At 34.1% G+C, this 19,273-nt stretch overlaps 3 protein-coding genes across 5 annotated transcripts in view; 2 read left to right on the forward strand and 1 right to left on the reverse strand.

Annotated features, from left to right (window-relative positions):
- Positions 1-15,933, reverse strand: LOC120351123. Of its 3 annotated transcripts, none has more exons than XM_039427194.1 (4): positions 15,887-15,933; positions 2,329-2,553; positions 1,614-1,800; positions 1-781 (listed from the first exon to the last, which is right to left on the reverse strand). In XM_039427194.1, the coding sequence occupies exons 1-4, from the start codon at positions 15,916-15,918 to the stop codon at positions 542-544; spliced, it is 684 nt and encodes a 227-aa protein (XP_039283128.1). In that variant the 5' UTR covers positions 15,919-15,933; the 3' UTR covers positions 1-541. The 3 variants fall into 3 exon arrangements, with proteins under 3 accessions (XP_039283128.1, XP_039283130.1, XP_039283129.1); XM_039427196.1 differs by lacking the exon at positions 15,887-15,933 and adding an exon at positions 4,878-5,061 and having other exon boundaries at positions 11-781; XM_039427195.1 differs by lacking the exon at positions 15,887-15,933 and adding an exon at positions 4,878-5,061 and having other exon boundaries at positions 23-781; positions 2,329-2,665.
- The window catches only part of LOC111044544 (N-acylneuraminate-9-phosphatase), a 26,271-nt gene continuing 16,752 nt past the window's right edge, over positions 9,755-19,273 (forward strand). The window contains exon 1 of the mRNA XM_039427193.1: positions 9,755-9,912. Within this exon, the coding sequence (XP_039283127.1) occupies positions 9,808-9,912 (105 nt within the window). The 5' untranslated portion in view covers positions 9,755-9,807. The remainder of the gene's footprint in view (positions 9,913-19,273) is intronic.
- On the forward strand, positions 9,954-14,990 carry LOC111063175 (neurochondrin homolog). Its single transcript, XM_022350860.2, has one exon. It carries the CDS (start codon positions 10,374-10,376, stop codon positions 12,615-12,617), a length of 2,244 nt encoding a protein of 747 aa, XP_022206552.2. The 5' UTR covers positions 9,954-10,373; the 3' UTR covers positions 12,618-14,990.

The following is a 19,273-nucleotide window of genomic DNA, read 5'->3' on the forward strand; positions in this document are numbered from 1 at the left end:
GGACACCAATATTTGGACTCTGAATTATTATGATTGATTATAAGGAAAACCTATACTTAGGCAATACGGTACTGTATTATAATAATTCTGGAGAAAAGCAATACGCATAACTTTCATTCAAGGAATTACTAAAGGATTGGACTATTTTGATTCAATCAATTCATTTATTTTACAAACGTACATAATACGAAATAACAAAGAAAAAATATAAAATTGTGAAATAAAAGTGGACAACCCTAGGCATAAGCCCGAGTGGGATGTAGAAAAATTCCATATTCATTAATTTATTCATAACTAGTATTCTATATGGTACAGAAAAAATGTTAATAAAATATTGGCAAAAAATAGTTTGAGAAATTGAGAGAGTTCAATGTGTTAGACCTCCCAAAGGTTTTACTTGAAACAGTCACTCTTCGATAATTATAATTCATTCACATCATATAATTATATTTTTATCTTAATTTCCCTTTTGAACAATTGACTAGGATCGTTTTTTCTTCTACTGTATTTTCAAAGCTAAATCCAGATGACTAGGCCTATTTCATTTTTCACTAATAATAAATTTGACATTAAACATAATTACATCATAGCTGGTTATTTCCTTGCCGTAGTTTTTGATGGCGCTGATGGCTTTTTCATAGCTGTACGTCCTCCATTGATCCCCTCGAGCCCTGAATGCATCAGCCAATTTCTGCAGCTCTGTGATTACGGCTTGGTTCTTATTCTGAGAGCCTTTCAAATCTGTTGATAGCGATGAAAGCGAGCATAAGTACTTTGGAGCCTGAAATTTGTCAGAATACCATCATTGAAAAAACCCTTTTCTAAATTAACCAGATATATTAAAAGTGTAAAAGTCTTCATTACTCAACCTTATTGTGAATGTGGACAACATTAGATCAAATAACTTCATAAATAGCAATAGAAGAATGTGTTTTACATCAAAATATTGTTGGCTAGATTTTTTGTTTTTTGGAATGGGAAGATAAAACTATTATTTGTTCGAATAAGGATAGACTTGATTGGTTTACCATTTTGTAGTAATTGGTAGATTGACCCGCATTGAATGAAATGACTCAAGCTGTATTCGCACATGTCAGTGACAGTGAACATGCCCGTTACAGTGATAATATAATTTCCATGAATTCTAATGGGACGGACTATGGAATGCATACTCACTCGACCAGGCTAAGTGGGAATAGTCCAATTGTAACTCATGGCAGTTATATTCTCACTGTGCAGGTCACTTACACTGTCACTAATATGTGGGAAACCAGCTTTATACATTAAACAACTCATACATTGAAGAGGTTGTGATAATTTCAAGTAATTTTTTCCAATATAAAAGGTGATTATTTAGCTCGATTTCCAAAATTTGACTCTCCAATGCAATTCAACTATCTCTGCTATTATGTCAAGTCGAGATGAGATTTTACTGAGTTTACTTGTAAGATCTTTATTATTAGTATTGCCGGAATAACTAACAGAAGATTTCTAGAAACTGGGATGTAGAACGTGTTTCGCATAGAATGACTAATATTACTATGGTTTGAGGTGAAGATTTTTCTATTTGCATAAACAGTAGTTCATACATGAAAACTGATAATAAAACATACCTCCTCTCCTTTGAATTTCTTAGTTGGTGGCTCGTCTGTTGGTTGAGAAAATTCAGTTTCGCTGTCATTTTTCTCCTCATCGCTGTCTTTGACATTATTTGCTGTAACATTGGAATCAAGATTTACCAGGAAGGGCTTACAACTCAAACGAGAGTTCTGGCTTAGACATTCACATATCCATTCCAACCTGGAATATAATAATTATCTCAAGAATAAATAAGAAGATTTCAGTCTGAAAATAGGTATATATTATTCTAGGTGCCTAGCAATGTAAGACACAATGTAACACAAAATGTTTACTATACATTTTTCGTATTAATTTATCACTGGTTACTAATTACATTAATGTAAGGCACATCTTCACTATTTCTTGTTAGGCCTGTATCTCAGAGACAATTGAGATTTCCTTGATTTTATTGTTCTATCAATGAAATTGATGATTGATGCATAGATTCGCATGTTCTGTACCTATTTAAAAAAATCGATTACCTTGAAACTTACGTTACTTTTAAAATCAGAAGTAACTATGGTGAATGATGGTGAAATGTTCTTGTTCAATAGAAATAAGCATTATAAGACTATAGTGGACAAAACATTGATACAATAGTGGAACATGGTTCAAATTGATAATTGGTACAAAGGAAAATCAACAGAACTGAATCAGATGACATTTTACAATGTTTGCAGTCAAGTTGAAAGTGAAAACACAACTTACCGAACAATTTCACACTCCAGTCCTTCTCTATATCCAGCTTCGTTCAGTATATTCAGACATCCATCAGCATCATTACACAGTGCATCGTCAATGACAATGTGAGTTGGTGCTTTGGAGAGCACTATGCTCTCATATATGCAACCACCATTTTCTTTCACCTTGGTACTAAGCATTGTTCGTCTCAAGTTACTCAAATTCGCCTTGCATATGAAAATATGATAGCCGCTGAACAAAGAAGGCATTTTCCAAGTGGCAATGTTTCCCAATACATTCAGGGAAAGTTTGAAGTATTATGATAATCATTTCACACGAATTCCCAAGTTCTCAAGTAGTGAATCTGTGTGAAAAAGTTGAACGATAAAAATTAGTTTCCTAGTAAAAAATACTTAAACTTACTGGCTATAAGGTTATGTGCACCGATTATGCGATTTTTCAGCGGACGTAATATTAAAGAACAGTAATACCATGCAGGAAAAGCATAAAAATTATAGCAATTGAAATGAAGAATGATTGACTTGAAAAATATAAAACACGTGGAAATGCTGATTGCAAATATTTAATTTTTTAATCGTGGGGGCCTATAGATAACAGAAACAGTACATTAAAACAAGAGAGATCATGCTTTCTTCTACCATAGATGAGCTCTTTTTGAACTTAGGCTATATGGTGCTTGAATTTTCTTAGAAAGATTCCCATTCACACGAACATTTGTAAGGATCTTAAAGTTTTGGGGAAGGTGTAGCAAATATTACTGATGGGTGGCTTCTTTTATACTACACAGGAATTTAGTAGTTTGCGAGATCCAGCATTGATACCTACAACTATATATAACGATAGAGGAGGCCAAGACGAGTACAACCATGTTACATTGATTGGTGGAAAGTTGAAATTTTCGCCGACATTATTTTTATAGTTCTTTTGTAGCTTCAATAGGTTCAGAAATAGTCGAATCAAAGTTTTTAATTTTTCAGAATACGGTACTTCAATAAATTTTGAGTTTAGAATATCAAGTGACTGGATATTTTTCATTCATAATTTATTATTTTACAAAATCCAATAGCTTAAAATACCTATTAATCACTAAATTAACAAGTTGACTACTTTTTAAAGAAAAAATACATTTTTGCACATTCCTTGAAATATCTACTAAACTGTTGAAGTAACAAGGCTGACAATCGGCAACGCTGTTGCCCTATCTTTCTTATCTGTCGCTTCTACAGTATCTTTTTCCACTGCAATTATAACCTTCTAGTCGTGACCCTATTTTTTCTGACGTTAGTCGTGACCCTGGGTCCCAGGGACCCACTTCTTTCATATTGAATATTTCAATATATTTCAGGATAATATAATGTTATTCTGTGATTCCAATATGTCCAAGGGTTATTGATGAACGCATTGAACACTTATGTGAAGCAGAAATCGATCTTTTTTATAACCTAATTATAAAATAAATTTGTGAAACCTTGCATTTTTAGGGTAGTGAAAAGTGGCGTTTGGTTATTATTTTATATAAAGTGAACAAAAAATTCTAGTGATGAATATTATGATGGATCTTACATGCAACACTACTAGAAAGATAGGAAAAAAAATTGAAAGGTCATAGTTCACTCTTGGGATAGTTTTTACCCTACCCTCAATTTCATGTTGCACAATCTTTGCAAGACTTATGAAATTATAGTGATCAATACTATTATAAATCCTAAAACCTACATGAAACACTACTAGAAGCATTAAAAATATATAAGGTCTCATAAAGTTTACTTTGAGGGGAGGTTTATAATATTCCTGGGATCACCTGAAGTTCATTGGTTTCACTATCATTCCACTCAGGGTCTCTGGGTCAGTATTCTTATATTGAACTATGAATTTATTACAAGTATCACCAATGACATTGAAATAAGAGATCTAGAAGTCAATTTGTACATTCTTCGAAGTCTCTGTTCAAAATAAACATATTGACTGTTTGAATCCAATTACTATTGCATAAAAATTTGCATTTGAAAAAAGCAAAAAAAGTTACGTTAGTCGTGACCCTTGGGTCCCTGGGACCCAGAAACGTCATTTCACGAAAACAACAAGTCACAGAACACTCTACAAGTTTAAGTGTACTGACAGGAATTTACATGGGTGACAATAGACAGTAAAGCAAATGGAAGCAAAATTATAACTAAAACAAAAATTGCCCCGGCCCCTGGTACTTAGGGTCACGGCTAGAAGGTTGTAGACCTCACTTTCTCAGAATCATCACTACGGTATATCTACCCTAACCAGTCACAAAGTAATGAATATTGTCTTCCTTTTTTATGATTCAATATTTTTTTATTGAAATATTATAATTTGATAAAGGAATACGTGATGTATCCGTTCTGTACTAATTATTATTGTTTAAAATTGATAATTGATTTCATCATTATTGTTTTAAATTGAATGAAAAAGACTAAGAAATTGTCTTTTTCATTCAATATGAATAATTACCACAAGTTTTAAATTGATATAATACTTTACGCATAACCTCAATACAAGAATTGAAAATTTCTATTAGAACTCACCTCTTCAAACATACATAGATTGGGATGTTTTGAATGACATTATGTCTTTATATATTTCATTTTTAAACTTAATTTTACATGATTGTATTGCACGGAGATCCAATTTGAAATACTAAATTAATAATCCTTATTATGTTTTCTTTTTGTTTGCAGTTCGAGCTTCGAGTTCTCTTGAGCTATGTGCTTTCTGCTTCTGGCGCCTTCTGCTGAACATGTGTTCGTGACCTTCTAGATAATTTTGAATTATGAACGTTTTGTATAGGTTTGATACAAAAAAATTCGGTTACAATTTCAAAAGAAGATTGACAATAATTTCCCTTATTGTATTAAGAGTATATCAAATTTGATATTTTCAATCCTCATTCTCGCATTCACAGAACTTTTGTGAAGTGGCACTATACAAATTTACGCAAGAGTGAATTTGTAGATTCTACGTAGGAGAATTTGACCGAATTTCAATGTTCTCAAATTACATCGTTATAATCTTGAATATTATAGCATAAAGAAAAGATAGCGTAAGGCACCTTGTATCAGTTCACTCTGATCATAGTGACGTCCACGATGGCAGTTGAGAAAAATAGGAAAATAGTGTTGCCAATTATCTGCCTTACCACTGCCTTCTATGGAGGATAGCTGATACTGGTACCTATCTGATGTAATATCAACTGTTCATTATTATCAATATATAAATATCTTCTTATTCAGTTTATTCCCATGTCTATATAATATAGGGTCGCTGTTTCTGGTTAGCCGCCTCCAAACGCCTCTGTCCTCATATTCACCACCATCCAGCTCCATTCCCGTGCCCCTCAAATCCCACTCCACACAATCCCTCCATCATCTCCTCGGCCTTCCCCTCTCTCTTCTACCCACTACTATCATATCAGAGATTCTAATTCCCAGGTATTGTCCATCTCTTCCCTTAACATGGCCATACCATTGAAGCCTCCGCTCCTGAACCTTCTTGGACACCTGTACCACCTTTCTTAGTTGTCCCTTTAATTCTTTCATTCCTAATCCTATCCAGTGTTGTCACTCCACACATCTACCTAAGCATCTTCATTTCGGGCATATCTAGTTTCATTTCCTGTGAATTTATAATAGGCCATGTCCCCGCACCATAAATGATTGCTGGCCTTATAACTGTCTTATTGACCTTACCTTTCACACTGATTTTCCTGCCACATAATACTTCTGAAACGTCTCTCTAATTTCTCCACCCAGATTTTATTCAATATATGGTCTATTTCTACATCGACATTTCCATCTAATGTGAGGCTAAATGTGAACCAATATATTTGAAGCTATTCACCTTTCACCCCTTCATCTAATAAAACACATTCTCCAATGTCCTCCTCTCCATTAACAACCATGTACTCCGTTTTCTTATGGCTGATCTTTAACCCCCTGTACACCAGTTCTTTCCTTCCTACTCCATCTCTAATGGCATCAATCAGGACTATGTCATCCGCAAACATAATATATTCCAAAGGGGCTGGTTCATTAATGTTCTAACCCAAAACGTCCATCATAAGATCAAAGATGTAAGGGCTGAGAGAGGATCCTTGATGCAGTCCAACTGCCACAGGAAAATATATAAATATATTGAGTGTTTATATTATTCATCCATCAAGAAAATATATATCTTCCAATGATATTGGAAATGTTGTGGAGGAGCTGGATCTGCAAAAAGAGACTCCTTCAACCCCCCTAACAATGAGTAAAGACAATACCTACAATTACTCAATAAGTAATAGGTATTGATAGAGTGGTATTCCAATGAGTTTGTTCTTCACAATTGTATGGAATCTAGTTTGGTTTGCCTTTTATGGTATCTCCTTGGGGAGACTATTGAAAAAATATTTTACAACATGGATATCTCATGACACATTGGATATTTAGATTCTATAGCCTGTTTTAGGAAGCTGTTGTAAGTTACAGCCAGTATGCTGCGAGGTATCTCCAATGAGGCATCATGTCTGGTATTGAGCACAGAACATAGCTCACTGGCTGAACACAGAGGATTCCAAGACTCTTGAAGAGAGGCCAGCAATGATCCCTCAAGTCTGAGAAGGACATTATCCTCATGTTTTTTTGTTTGTTTTTTTTTTTTTTTTTTGAAGAAACAGAACATAATGAAAGGGCTGATGAATGACCCTACAGCAATAACCCATAATTAACATGCCTTTGATTCGAGACATCCAGGTATAAATGATATGATATTACTTGTGAATTCTTGTTGATTCTTGTTATAGTCCAGTCACCATACTTACAATAGTTACATCGGTGTTTACAATTTATATTGTAGTTCTGATTTTTTAATATATTGTTTGGACACATAAAAGTCCATAAGTCCAGAACCAGATTTTTCATGCAAAATTTCCTTGTGCTATATATACAGAGTGGTATATACCAAAAACCTCATTTTCCAGTTTTCAACTATTTCCATTATATCCTGTAATCAGACAGATAAAGTTGCTCTTGCCTTTTTTTAGATTATGAAATTTTTAATAGAATGAGATCATTGGGAACACTCTTATCTTCAATGAGTACTGGGTTACAATTTTTAAATAATAAGTGAAATTTTAGGAAAAAAACTATTTTAATAAATTTTAGCTTTTGAACAACAATTCTTCTGATTGGTATCGTATACATTTCAAAATCTCACTGCACTAATTTCGTGCTCCAAAATCTGAGACCAATGCTCTATTCCACATAGATTTCCAGGTACACGACCTGACTGACAATAATCTACAAATTCATCAAATTTGGCAATAGTAAGAAGTTACAAAAGGTTAGGGCCATCTGCTCTGTCAAATGACAAGGATAGCAACACCAATGTTAAATCAGTTGCTGCCTTTTTAATGTGGACCTCACAATGGTTCATAAATAATTCTCCATAGCATTTGGCAACAGTGCGGGAATAGAAAAGGGTGGATTTATCAGATAGAGAATTCTACCCAATTTAAAAAGTAATTTGACAACATATTGATAAATCACATGGAATTGATGAGATACCTTGCAGTCTGCTGAGACATTGTAAACATATAATCAACAAGCCTCTAACTATGATGATAAATAAATCCTTCGAGACTGGCACATTTCCAAAGCAGATTAAGATATCAAAATTAGTACAAATTCCTAAGAACAGTGAAACAAAAAATGTCAGAAACTACAGACCTGTTGCAGTTCAAAGTGTATTTTCAAAAATTTTTGAAATCATATTTCTCAAAAGACTTTCTATTTTTATTGAAAGAAAAAACATCTTCACTTCTCAACAGTTTGGATTCAGAAAGGGTCGGTCAACAGCAGATGCAATATTCGAACTGTTGATCAACATATATGAGAATTTGAATGCAAAGGAAGAATCAATGTGCATATTCTACGATATGACTAAGGCCTTTGACTTTATCCCACACAAGAAATTGATAAGGAAGCTGCTGACTCTGGGAATTGGGGGTATGGCATTGAAATGGATTGCAACTTATCTTTCAAACAGAAGACAGACGGTTTGTGTGAGGCATACTGGTGTGGATAGCTTGACCAAGCACTATCATTCCAAAATTCTGGAAGTTTCAAATACAGGAGTCTCGATTTGCCTGAATCGATTATGGAGGGAGGAATATGGATGTTTGCTGATGATGTAAGCTCATCATGAAACAATCATGAACAGCTAAGAAACAGAACGCAAAGAGGTTTACAACAAATGCAGGAATGGTGCACCAATAAACAGTTGATACTAAACAGAGGCAAAACAAATGTAATCAAGTTCTTCAATCACCACTGCTTAAACTGGACAACTGGACGGCTGTAGTATTGCAGTAAATGAATCCACAAAATATCTTGGGATCACTTTGAATAGTAACCTTCGATGGAATCAGCACATTGAAAATGTGTCTGCAAAATTGACATCAATATGTTACTTGATTCGTAGACTCTTACCTATTGTAGAAAATGATATTATTTTCATGAAGGTATAATATGGATGTTTTAGTAGCATAATGAGTTATGGTATAACAATGTGGGGTGGAAGCACATTGGCAAAAATAATTTTTCTGTTACAAAAGCGTATTGTATGAACAATTTGTGGAGCACCATACTTAGCGCATTGTAGGCTACTTTTTCGTCAATTGAATATTTTGTCTCTGCCATCAACATTCATCTTGGAGTCGGCCATGATGGTGAAGAGAAAGCCAGAATTGTTTATTAGAAATGAGGCAGTCCATCCATACAACACTCGACAAGCGGGATTGATTCATGTGGAGCAGGTGACATCTACTTTAGCCAGAAATGGGTCCAAATTCCTCAGCTCCACCATATTCAATAGGGTTCCAGCGAACATTAGAACAATAGAGAGGGAGGACAGGTTCAAGAGGGCACTGAAGACCTACCTGCTATAATGAGGTCCACGTTATAATGACAGTGGATAAAGATAGAAGAATATCGATGCCGATTCTCTGCATCAATCATATTTCTACACCATCAAAAACATAATTGGCACCGTTTTGGACCTAGAAAAGGATAGTATTACCGGCTTTGTCGAATGATAGACAAGGATAGCAAAACCAAAGTTGATCAAATACTGTCATTATAACGTAGACCTCACTATAGCCAGACCTTATAACTCTGTAAAGGAGTTTCTGCAGATCGACGACCACGACGCAGCAGCGTTTCCAGTGGGATAACAACAAGTATCAAGTACATTTTTGAAATACACTATTCAAACAACTAATTTTTGACCACTCTATATTCAAGCAATTCAAAATTACCAACAAGTACTCTTGACTCCATGTAGAGTGGACTCATCTGTTTTCTCATGGAATCAGCTGCAAGCATCGAACAAAGCCAGCAGCCACTCCATGGTTCATGCTCATTCATTATACTCAGTTGTCAATTGTCATTTCTAGCAGAAAACAGAACAGAAACTGAAATGGCTCCGAAAGGAAGACAGATGAAGACAGTGACTACTATTTTGTTTGATTTGGACAATACTTTGATTCCAACAAAACATGGTGACAGAAAAGCAATTGAAAAGGTATGAAATATAGTATTAGTTTTCTATACAAATACTCTAATAATACGGTTCTATTTCCATTCTTATACATACGCATGCGCAGTAGTGTTCCGTAATCTCTGATCACTGAGTGTGTGTAGTGGTTTTTTTTTGGCTTGAACTGCATGGCATAGCCTACGTTTGTGGTGGTGAAGCATATAGGTTATTCGAAGAAAAGTTACGTTTAGTGGAGAATTTATGAACTGAATCTAAAAATAGATTTTGTAAACTTTAAATGTAGAAACCCTAGAACACTCCCATTTTAGACTGCTCTAGCTAGTCGGGTGTTCCAAATATCTTTCGTTGGCACTGAATCTATTCGGGTTAAATGCACTTTCAGTTCACTTCTGCTCGTCTATGAGGTGATGTTACGCTCTTGTCGGCTTTGTGTTTTAGAGAAACGTTTGTTTTGAGTTCTACGAGTGAATTTGAACTGTTCTACAATGGCTGCTAATCTTCCTGATCCGGTTGCTAAGTGTGTGACAATACTAAAAGCTGCAAGCAATGATACAGAAAAGTTCGCCGCACTGTTTATGGTGACCAAATTAGTTAAAGGTCCAATGTGTGATTCAGCTTGTAAGAAAGCCCTCTTTGAAGCCATTGGATTTAATTTTCTCAAGAGACTTTTGCTGACATCTGATGTTCCTACAGATTGTCCTCCGTTGGTTTATAAATCAGTTGCAATGTCTGTTTTGTCTAGTTTTTGTAATGAAAAAGAGCTTGCCTCTCATCCTGAGATGCTTAACAATATCCCAGTGTTTTTTGATATTGTTCAACAAGCTGATGATGATGATTTTGATGACTATTTGATAATTGTTAGCGAAGCTTACCAATGCCTACTTAGTATAGCGTCGTATGAAGCTGGACAAAATGCACTATTTGAGATGGGAGCGGTTTCAAAGCTGTCGGAAATATACTCTCAACAAAGTTTTCAAACTGATGAAGCACTGAACATTCTGGTATCGCTCGCTAGTCGATTTGGTCCTGCAGTCTGGCAAGGTGATAGCCCTAAACCATTTCACGGCCTCATGAACAAGATAGCTTTGGATTTTGAGACAGATCAGGATGAAAGAAAATTTGAACTATGTAGTATTATGTACTCGTTGCTGTTCAACTGCCAAAAACAGGTTGTAGCTGAAACTGCTGGTGAAGAATCATGGAAAGCTTCTATCTTCAAAGGTTTGAATGATATTCTTACTAGTAAAATAGGCAAGGCTCAGCGTGACCCTGCATTGAAATTAGCTTCTGTTATTGTTGATGTCCTTGGAGTGGAGTGGTGTTTGACTGATGAAAACAAACCGCGCCAATTCTTCCTACTACTAGTACAGTTGTGCTCAATAGAAGTTCGTATGCAGCTCGAAGATAAAAATTTCAAAAACATCATTGATAATGCCGAATTGGTCTCAGCTTGTTTTGTATTTCTAGAACATGCCATCTCTTTTATCGCAGCAGAAGCCAACTCAGATACTTTTGAACTTGAGCAAAAAGAAAAACAGCAAATATATACCGCTCTGAAAGGGGCATTTGCAGCTGTTATCAATGTACTATCCAAGCTTGCCAAGGATTCACAGAGCAATAAGAACACTAAAATGACTGTGGAAGAAAAAGTTTTTATCTGTGCTATGGTCAGAGTATTAGCAGCATGGCTGGCCCAAGAGACTCAGGCCATGCGCAATGCAATCTACCAGATTCTACCCTTCATACTCGGTTTTGCAAATGATACTTTCTATGCCTATAGAGCCCGTTACATAACTGAAAAAGTACGCATGGAGAACAAATCTCAGGCCGCTCTGCCAGATCAAGATCCTCTGAGTCAGATAGACGTCCTTCGACTTCTCCTGCCAGCCCTATGTCATCTCACTGTTGAAGATCAGGCGCGTAAAATCCTACTAGAAGTTAAAGAAGATGAAGTTTTGCATGAGTGCCTTGCATTTCATTGGTCGATAGTTCATTACAAAAAACCTCCTATACCAAAATCTGAGAGGAACAAAGTGAAGAAGGAACCAGAAAAAGAACTTCCTGCTAAACTTCTTGAAGATATGAAGGACTCGCGAGCAGCTATGATCAGCATTTGTAATATATTCATGAACATCACTGTATTGGAACCAAAGATGGTTGAGGAGAGTAGTACGTTTGCGACAATCTTGAAATTTTTGTTCAACAACCTGCCTGATTTGAAAAATATTGCTGAGAACTTGGTTCTGCACGGTAACATGGCTGTGTTCGGTCTGCTACTGTTGAAGCAGCACTCAAAACGTGTGAATAAGAACGACTTTTCGATCTGCCGGTACATTCAAGCAACAATCAGGTTCCTGTGGGATGCGTTCAACGTGGATGAGAGCAGTGACAACAGTCTGGTGGTGGCACTGTCCTACAAGGAGAAGTGGATGGAGCTGATGGAGTTGTGGTTTCTGGGCATGCAAACCATGAGTGCTGTTCTGGGTGCAATCCCTTGGATCTCCGAGTTCGCCATCGAAAGTGGATGGGTGCAGGGCATAGTCGAAACACTCAATAAAGTCAAAATTGGTGGAATTCCATCGAACACAAAGTCTGCTTATGAAGATTTCCTGTGTAACCTGGTGGAAGCCAACAACAGTATCACACAGGTGCTCAAGGAGAACAACGCGCTGGCCATGTGTCGCAAGCACAGGTTCATGGAGCTCGGAAAGAAGCTGTTTGGTGACTAAACTCATTTCCCATAAGCTGGTGAGCAGCCCGACCTCTTACATTTCTAAACGGCCAAATACTGTACTCATACTTGAACTTCCAAACCCATCCTCCATGTCATAGGTTTCATAATATTTTTTTTATTTAATGATAACTGCAAAGCTATATAGTGGTGATAACATTAGTTCAAAATAAAAAAAAAACATTTATTTACAGTTTCAAACTATTAGTGAACTATGCAATTCCAATACTTGAAAAATAAATAAATATAAGTGATCAAGTTAATTCAAGATCTAGACTTTTGTAAACAGTTTATCTCTCAAAAAGTGCATCAACTATTTAATTGAAACAATTATAAGTTATCAATGATTATTTGTTACCATTGCTTCAATGAAATTCATCTATTTTTGTTGATAACAATCAACGTTCTAAACTGAACATGGTTCAGGGGGCAACAAGATTATGCCTTAAGGTCATGTTTAAATTGCAGTGCTGCTAATGGTGGAAATTCAGAGAATCAATTCTTTCCTTGGTTATGCAATTTGATCGGCTATCAAAAAAATTGTATTATCATTCACCGCCCTTTGTATTCTTTTGAATACCGTACTTCAATAGACCTATAATCATTTTATTATTATGAACTCATAATTACTGATAAATAGTCAAAGATGAATTTGTCGTGATAACTCGATCCATCGATGTTTACAATAGTCGATTCTTGGCTATCCTTATAAGTTGAATACTGCATTCATATCGGCATATTTCGATTAATTTCTTGCTTCCGCATTCGTAACATGAATAGACTAGACAGATATTATTTAGCACTTGAACTATAATATACTGCACTGATTGATTGTCTAGTATGTGAATAAAATTTGATTATTTTTACATAAACGAAAGTTTAACATATTTTAGAAACATTTATAAAAATTTAATAATTTTTACTCTTGAAAGACCAAAAAACTAATATGATTGAAAAATAGGTACTGTTGTTAAAATAGTAATTTATAAAAATATATTCATTCCCGTGTTGTCCATCCATTCTCTTGCACTATCAATTTATCATTGAATTTTAAAAAATTGAATAAGCTCTTATAACAATGACGATCGTATTGATCTAGTGTCAACATCAGACTGAAGAACTTTTCAGCATGATTATAACTCACATTGCTATAAGTATAAGTAGCCTACTTATTCCTCATCAAAAATGGTTTCAAATTCAAACTGTTTGCTCACTTGGCACCTAAAATTTATTGACATTTCAAACATTTTTAGAATACTAACTCCTTGGGAGCATCACGTAAATTATGATTGTATTTAATTTATTTTATTTTCTCTCATTTGTCAACAATGTTTGTTTAAAATGGTGAAATTCAGATTAGAGCAGTATATGTTGAATAATTATTATTTCTAGTGCTCATTTTACTGAGATAAGGGTGTTCTAAAATTATTATAATCAATACGTTGCTATTCTTAGATTGAAATATTCATTATTCACTGAATTATGAGGATTTCACATCAAAAAACACTGTTTTCTGTATGTTTTATGTTCAGCCTACCTTGAGTTGGGAAATTTCTCTTGAAACTAAACTTTGAATCACCAACTTCCCAATATTTTAAACTCTTAAATTCTCAATACAGTAGTAGAATATCAGGCTATCTACAATAGATTCTACATTTCATAAGATTAATTTCAAAACCTGTATGGGGAGAGGTGCTAAAAATTTGAAAAAATATTTACGCTGTTGATCATAATGATAATGTAAAATAATTATACATGATCACAACAATAATTGCTTTGCTGATCAGAAAAAATATTAGATTTTTCCTAGGTGAAATGCCTAGACTAAGTACCTACTAATTCAAGCAATCTTAGGTTTTGATGTAAATATATTGTATAATGAGGCTAACTTATTAGTTTTACTGTATCTCTACAATAGTACAAAGTTACTAATCAAATAAGTACAAATTCTATGTATTGATTTGTTGGGAAAAATATTCATTTATGCTGTACAATTTGATATTTCTGAGTGCTTTTTAGTCTGAGAATATTTATATGAAAGTATTTTTATGACTTCATAGATTTTTCTAATAAAGCAAATATTATGTCAGTATTTGAAATTTTCATTAAATATCGTCTGATAAAATAACTCATTTTCTAAATATCGTCTGATAAAATAACTCATTTTCTTAATAAGTTAAAAGATAATTAATTGTGCAGAAAAAATTCGGAAATTTTTGTTCGAGACTTGTTGAGGTACAACAATTATGAAACATTTCATGTATTTTCAACTATCATTCATTTTTGTGCGTTGTCTCCATAGATGAATTTTTATGCTTTTTAAATTTTGTACTGTAATGCTTTAATTTTGTAAATAAATTTCTCAATCTCAGCTTCCTCTTATTATTTATTTATATTAATGCCTCAGTCCAGTACTTATAATCCATAATTAATTTCTGCTTCTACTCCTATTTCCAATTTAATACATTTTAGAGCAACATAGCAATAATATTCACTTGCACAATTTATGGATAAATTGAATTAGAATTTGTAATCCGCATTTAAAAAATGAATCATTAAAATTCCAACAATCTAGGATTTTTTCCATACATTGTATTAGAACGGCAGAATGCATTTACTCACAGATAGGAGGCATTAAGGCTGTGCAAAGGCTAAAAATAAACTTTTTACTGGTGATATGTTCCAAAGTTTTTCGATTTGTATACTATCAAGCTATCAAAATGAAAAGTTTTCTCAGGAAAACATTTTTTTCCGATCATTACTTTTTGAGATATGAGCGCCTAAAATTCAAATTTTTGTGACAGAACATTTCAAATTCGGTAAGAGATAAATCCATGAGATTCAGAGGATAGAGTCTTCATGGTATTGTTGAAATAGTAAAACCAAAATTTTCTGAAAATATCAATTTTTGAAAAAGTAATTCAATTTACTAAAAATGACAAAAAATAACTTTTAGTTGAGTTATTTTTGGTAAATTGAATAACTTTCTCAAAAATTGATATTTTCAGAAACTTTTGGTTTTAATATTTCAACAATACCATGAAGAATCTATCCTCTGAATGTCATGGATTTATCTCTTACCGAATTTGAAATGTTCTGTCCCAAAAATTTAAATTTTAGGCGCTCATATCTCAAAAAGTAATGATCGGGAAAAAATGTTTTCCTGAGAAAACTTTTTCATTTTGATAGCTTGATAGTATACAAATCGAAAAACTTTGAAAAATATCACCAGTAGAAAGTTTTTTTTTAGCCTTTGCACAGCCTTACACTGTCGTGCGTCCCCAGTACAGTATATCCATGCAGGAGGCGCTCGGCTCGACACATCATGGGTCATCGGCATAGTCACTAATCATTGGATGAATACCTATTAAACTGCCAAGTTTTCCCCAAGAGTAAGACTTGCTTTACCAGTCTAGCAATGTAGGACTGTGAACGGCTTGTGGTACTTATGTATGAATCTTATAGTAATTTGTTATTATCGTTAAGATAAAATGTGTATGAAATCAACAACCTCCAAGTTCTGTGCATAATTTGCATTTATGATATTTACATATTTCCGCATAATAACAGCATTAATCTTATCGCAACCGAACACAGCAAATAATATAGTTGTGGTCAAAGTTCATCAGTTACAGTAATAATTCATTGTAATATCTAGACAGAGGTTTCTGCTTCTATTTATAAACTCCATGCCAATATATTCAACATCTTTCAAGTAGATTTTGTATAGGCTATGCTTTCGCCTTGGTGAAAGGCGTCATTTTCAAATCCTGTATATTTTATGCAAAACTGTTATATCTCTTGTACCTACACATTACTTTCCAATTTCTGCAACAAACTTACTAGTCCAGTCACTATTTATACATTGGTGCTTGCAATATATATTGTAGTTCTGATTTTATTATATATTATTTGGATACATGAAAAAAGTCCAGAACCAATTTCTTCATGCAAAATTTCCTTGTGCTAGATACAGAGTGGACCAAAAACCTTGTATTTTCGGTTCATTTTCCAGTTTTCAGCTATTTCCGCCAAATCCGTTAATCGGACGGATAAATTTGCTCCCGCTTTTTTTTTAATTTAACAATTTTGAATAAAATGAGATCATTCGGAACTCTTTATCTCTATTGAGTACTGAGTTATAATTTTTCAAAAATGAATGAAATTTTTAAAAAATCAATTTTGATGAATCTCAGTTTTTGATCATCAATATCTCCAGATTATTACCATTCAGATGTATAATTCAAAATCCCTCTGGGCGTATTTTCGTGCTCTAAATCTGAGATCAGATAGAGAGCTCTATCTCATACAGATTTCCAGATACACCTGACAACAATGCACCTTGTATTGCACCTTGAAAAAAACTAATTTTTAGCTTCAACAATCATCACCAACTAAATTATCGCCACATTGATAATTTGCACAAGGATATAAGTTCATAAGATTATGCTCTATGAGGATCACCCGTTAGATGCAATTCATTTCAGTATTTCCTAGAGGAGAAGCGTGCATAAGCACACCTCAAGGATCGAAATTTCAATCACTAGACTATACTGGTTTATTGTAGGAATGAATGAATATTCAGGCCGGAAGATTTATATTGTTCCCACTGTTGATAATAATATTATTCATGTACGGTATACATTTCTAGGGAATAGTAGGGGTTACATTCATAACAAATGAAATGTTTTTCATCATAAATATACAGAATCTGTTATACCTATTTCTTTAGAGCAGCATTTTACTGTAAATAATATAGCTAATATCAAACTTTATGCAAGTAATTTTTGGTCGTTTGTTTAATATTGGTTTTACTGGTTCGAACCATTAAAGAGAAAAGCAAATAAGAAACATTCAATCTCAACAATGGTTGATCATGGAGGAAAACGTATGCAAAAGTGAAGAAATATTACAGTAAGGCCTAATGTATGAAGAAATGGCTTCAAACTCTAAAGAAGAGTTTAGCCGTGACGATTGTTTACCACATGAATCAATCACTCATGAAACTCGCTCAACTAGTTTGTTGTACAAGTTGTGAATCTGCGTCCAATGGCCAGCATTACGGTTGCTATCATTTTAATGATTGCTCATCAATAAATTCAAAACCAAACAGGAACTTGCCATCCCAATAACAGACTACCACACTAAACTGGCTTCATAGTGAATGTCAATGTGAAGGTCTTCCTCCTGGTAATTTATCCCCGCACGCGATCAACAAGGTTGCATATTATACTTGAATTTATTCTACATTTGTTTCAGTGTCTTGGAACATGCACGGAATATGCAGTAAAGTTGGCTTATCAGAGTGCATGTTCCGAAATATTAGAAACATTGACTTGGAATATGGTTAGTTTATGCACCTGCAAGACTCATGATCTAGAAATTCACGATATTAGTCTATATCGACGTTTCCAATGCTATTTATAATCCCAAAACCAATTAACTCCTGAAGCCTGTTCCGTATAAATTTGGAAGTCCAGTAGCATAGGATCAGAGACAAATAATCTGGATTTTTAAATATCTTTACTCTGATAGGATTAAGACTGTCACACAGGACACACACTGGACATGAAAAATATCATAGCTTGCCGTTCTATTCATGCCCCGCACACACACACTCACACACACACATCGATTCTTGTTCGTACGATATTTTCCCATCCTTATGAATTCTATCAGATTAAACGGAACTTGACAAACATAATCTGTTTGGAATCTAATGAATGATATAGCTTCAGTTTTGACACAAATAGAATAAATATCTAAAAGATTGTAAAAGATTTGATATTTTTGCGTCACTAGAATCTGAATCAGTATTGATTCACTTCCAATGGTTGTTGAAGTGTAATTTGCATGCGATATTTCGAATAGTGTGGCTTGCTACCTTTGGGAATGCATAATATTGTGCAATATGATAAAGGCTTATTCCATTGCTAATAAAATATCCATAATTTTTGGTAATGACTAATAATTGGTATGACAAATGAAATATCACAATTATAGTTTTTTACTTGGAGTTGGAATAATAGACTCTCTGTCAAATATTCCACGTTTAGGTCTACAGTTTACAGATTGTTGTAGGTGACTTTTTTCCTCCATATAAGTAATAGACTAATGATTTACTTGATGTTCATTTAGATCCTGAGTCTTAGCAATAACCACATATTTACTTTTCTAAGGCTGGTTTTACATTGCAGCAGTATTATTAAATTGGAGAAAACAAACTTGTTTTTACTTGCAGTCTGGTCTGTCCGTCCCATGGGTCACCACAGGCCAATCGGATACGATGTCATGTGCTTGTTCTCTCCAGTCTGGTGTTTAGCAAAGTCTTGCCAAATAATTCCGCTTCTTATGTAAGAGGAAGAAGAACTGTAGGTCAACAATTTTGTACGGTACCTGGTATCTACCGCGTGTGCTTGTACTTTCAATTTGACTTAGCCCTTTCTGAAGTAGGTAACGACCTCATGATCATGATACATGCACGCACATTGATGATACAAATACAATACAAATAAATTTTATTTCAATTAATATAAAAATAAACAATCTAATCAATAAAATGTACATAATATTCAAAAATACAATATATTAAATTTACTACAAATATAAATAAATTGCATTCTTTCGGAAATTAAACCTACTCAACTATGGGAA

The sequence above is a fragment of the Nilaparvata lugens genome, chromosome 4, assembly GCF_014356525.2.
Source record: "Nilaparvata lugens isolate BPH chromosome 4, ASM1435652v1, whole genome shotgun sequence".
NCBI lineage: Eukaryota > Metazoa > Arthropoda > Insecta > Hemiptera > Delphacidae > Nilaparvata > Nilaparvata lugens.

Coding starts and splice junctions, on each gene's coding strand:
- LOC111063175 (XM_022350860.2), top strand. CDS start 10,374: ATGGCTGCTAATCTTCCTGATCCGGTTGCTAAGTGTGTGACAATACTA.
- LOC120351123 (XM_039427194.1), bottom strand. CDS start 15,918: ATGGATATACTGTACTGGGGACGCACGACAGT. Junction 2,554..15,886: donor TACTGGGGACGCACGACAGT/GTAAGGCTGTGC, acceptor TTCTTTGTTCAG/CGGCTATCATATTTTCATAT. Junction 782..1,613: donor AGAAATTCAAAGGAGAGGAG/GTATGTTTTATT, acceptor GACAAATTTCAG/GCTCCAAAGTACTTATGCTC.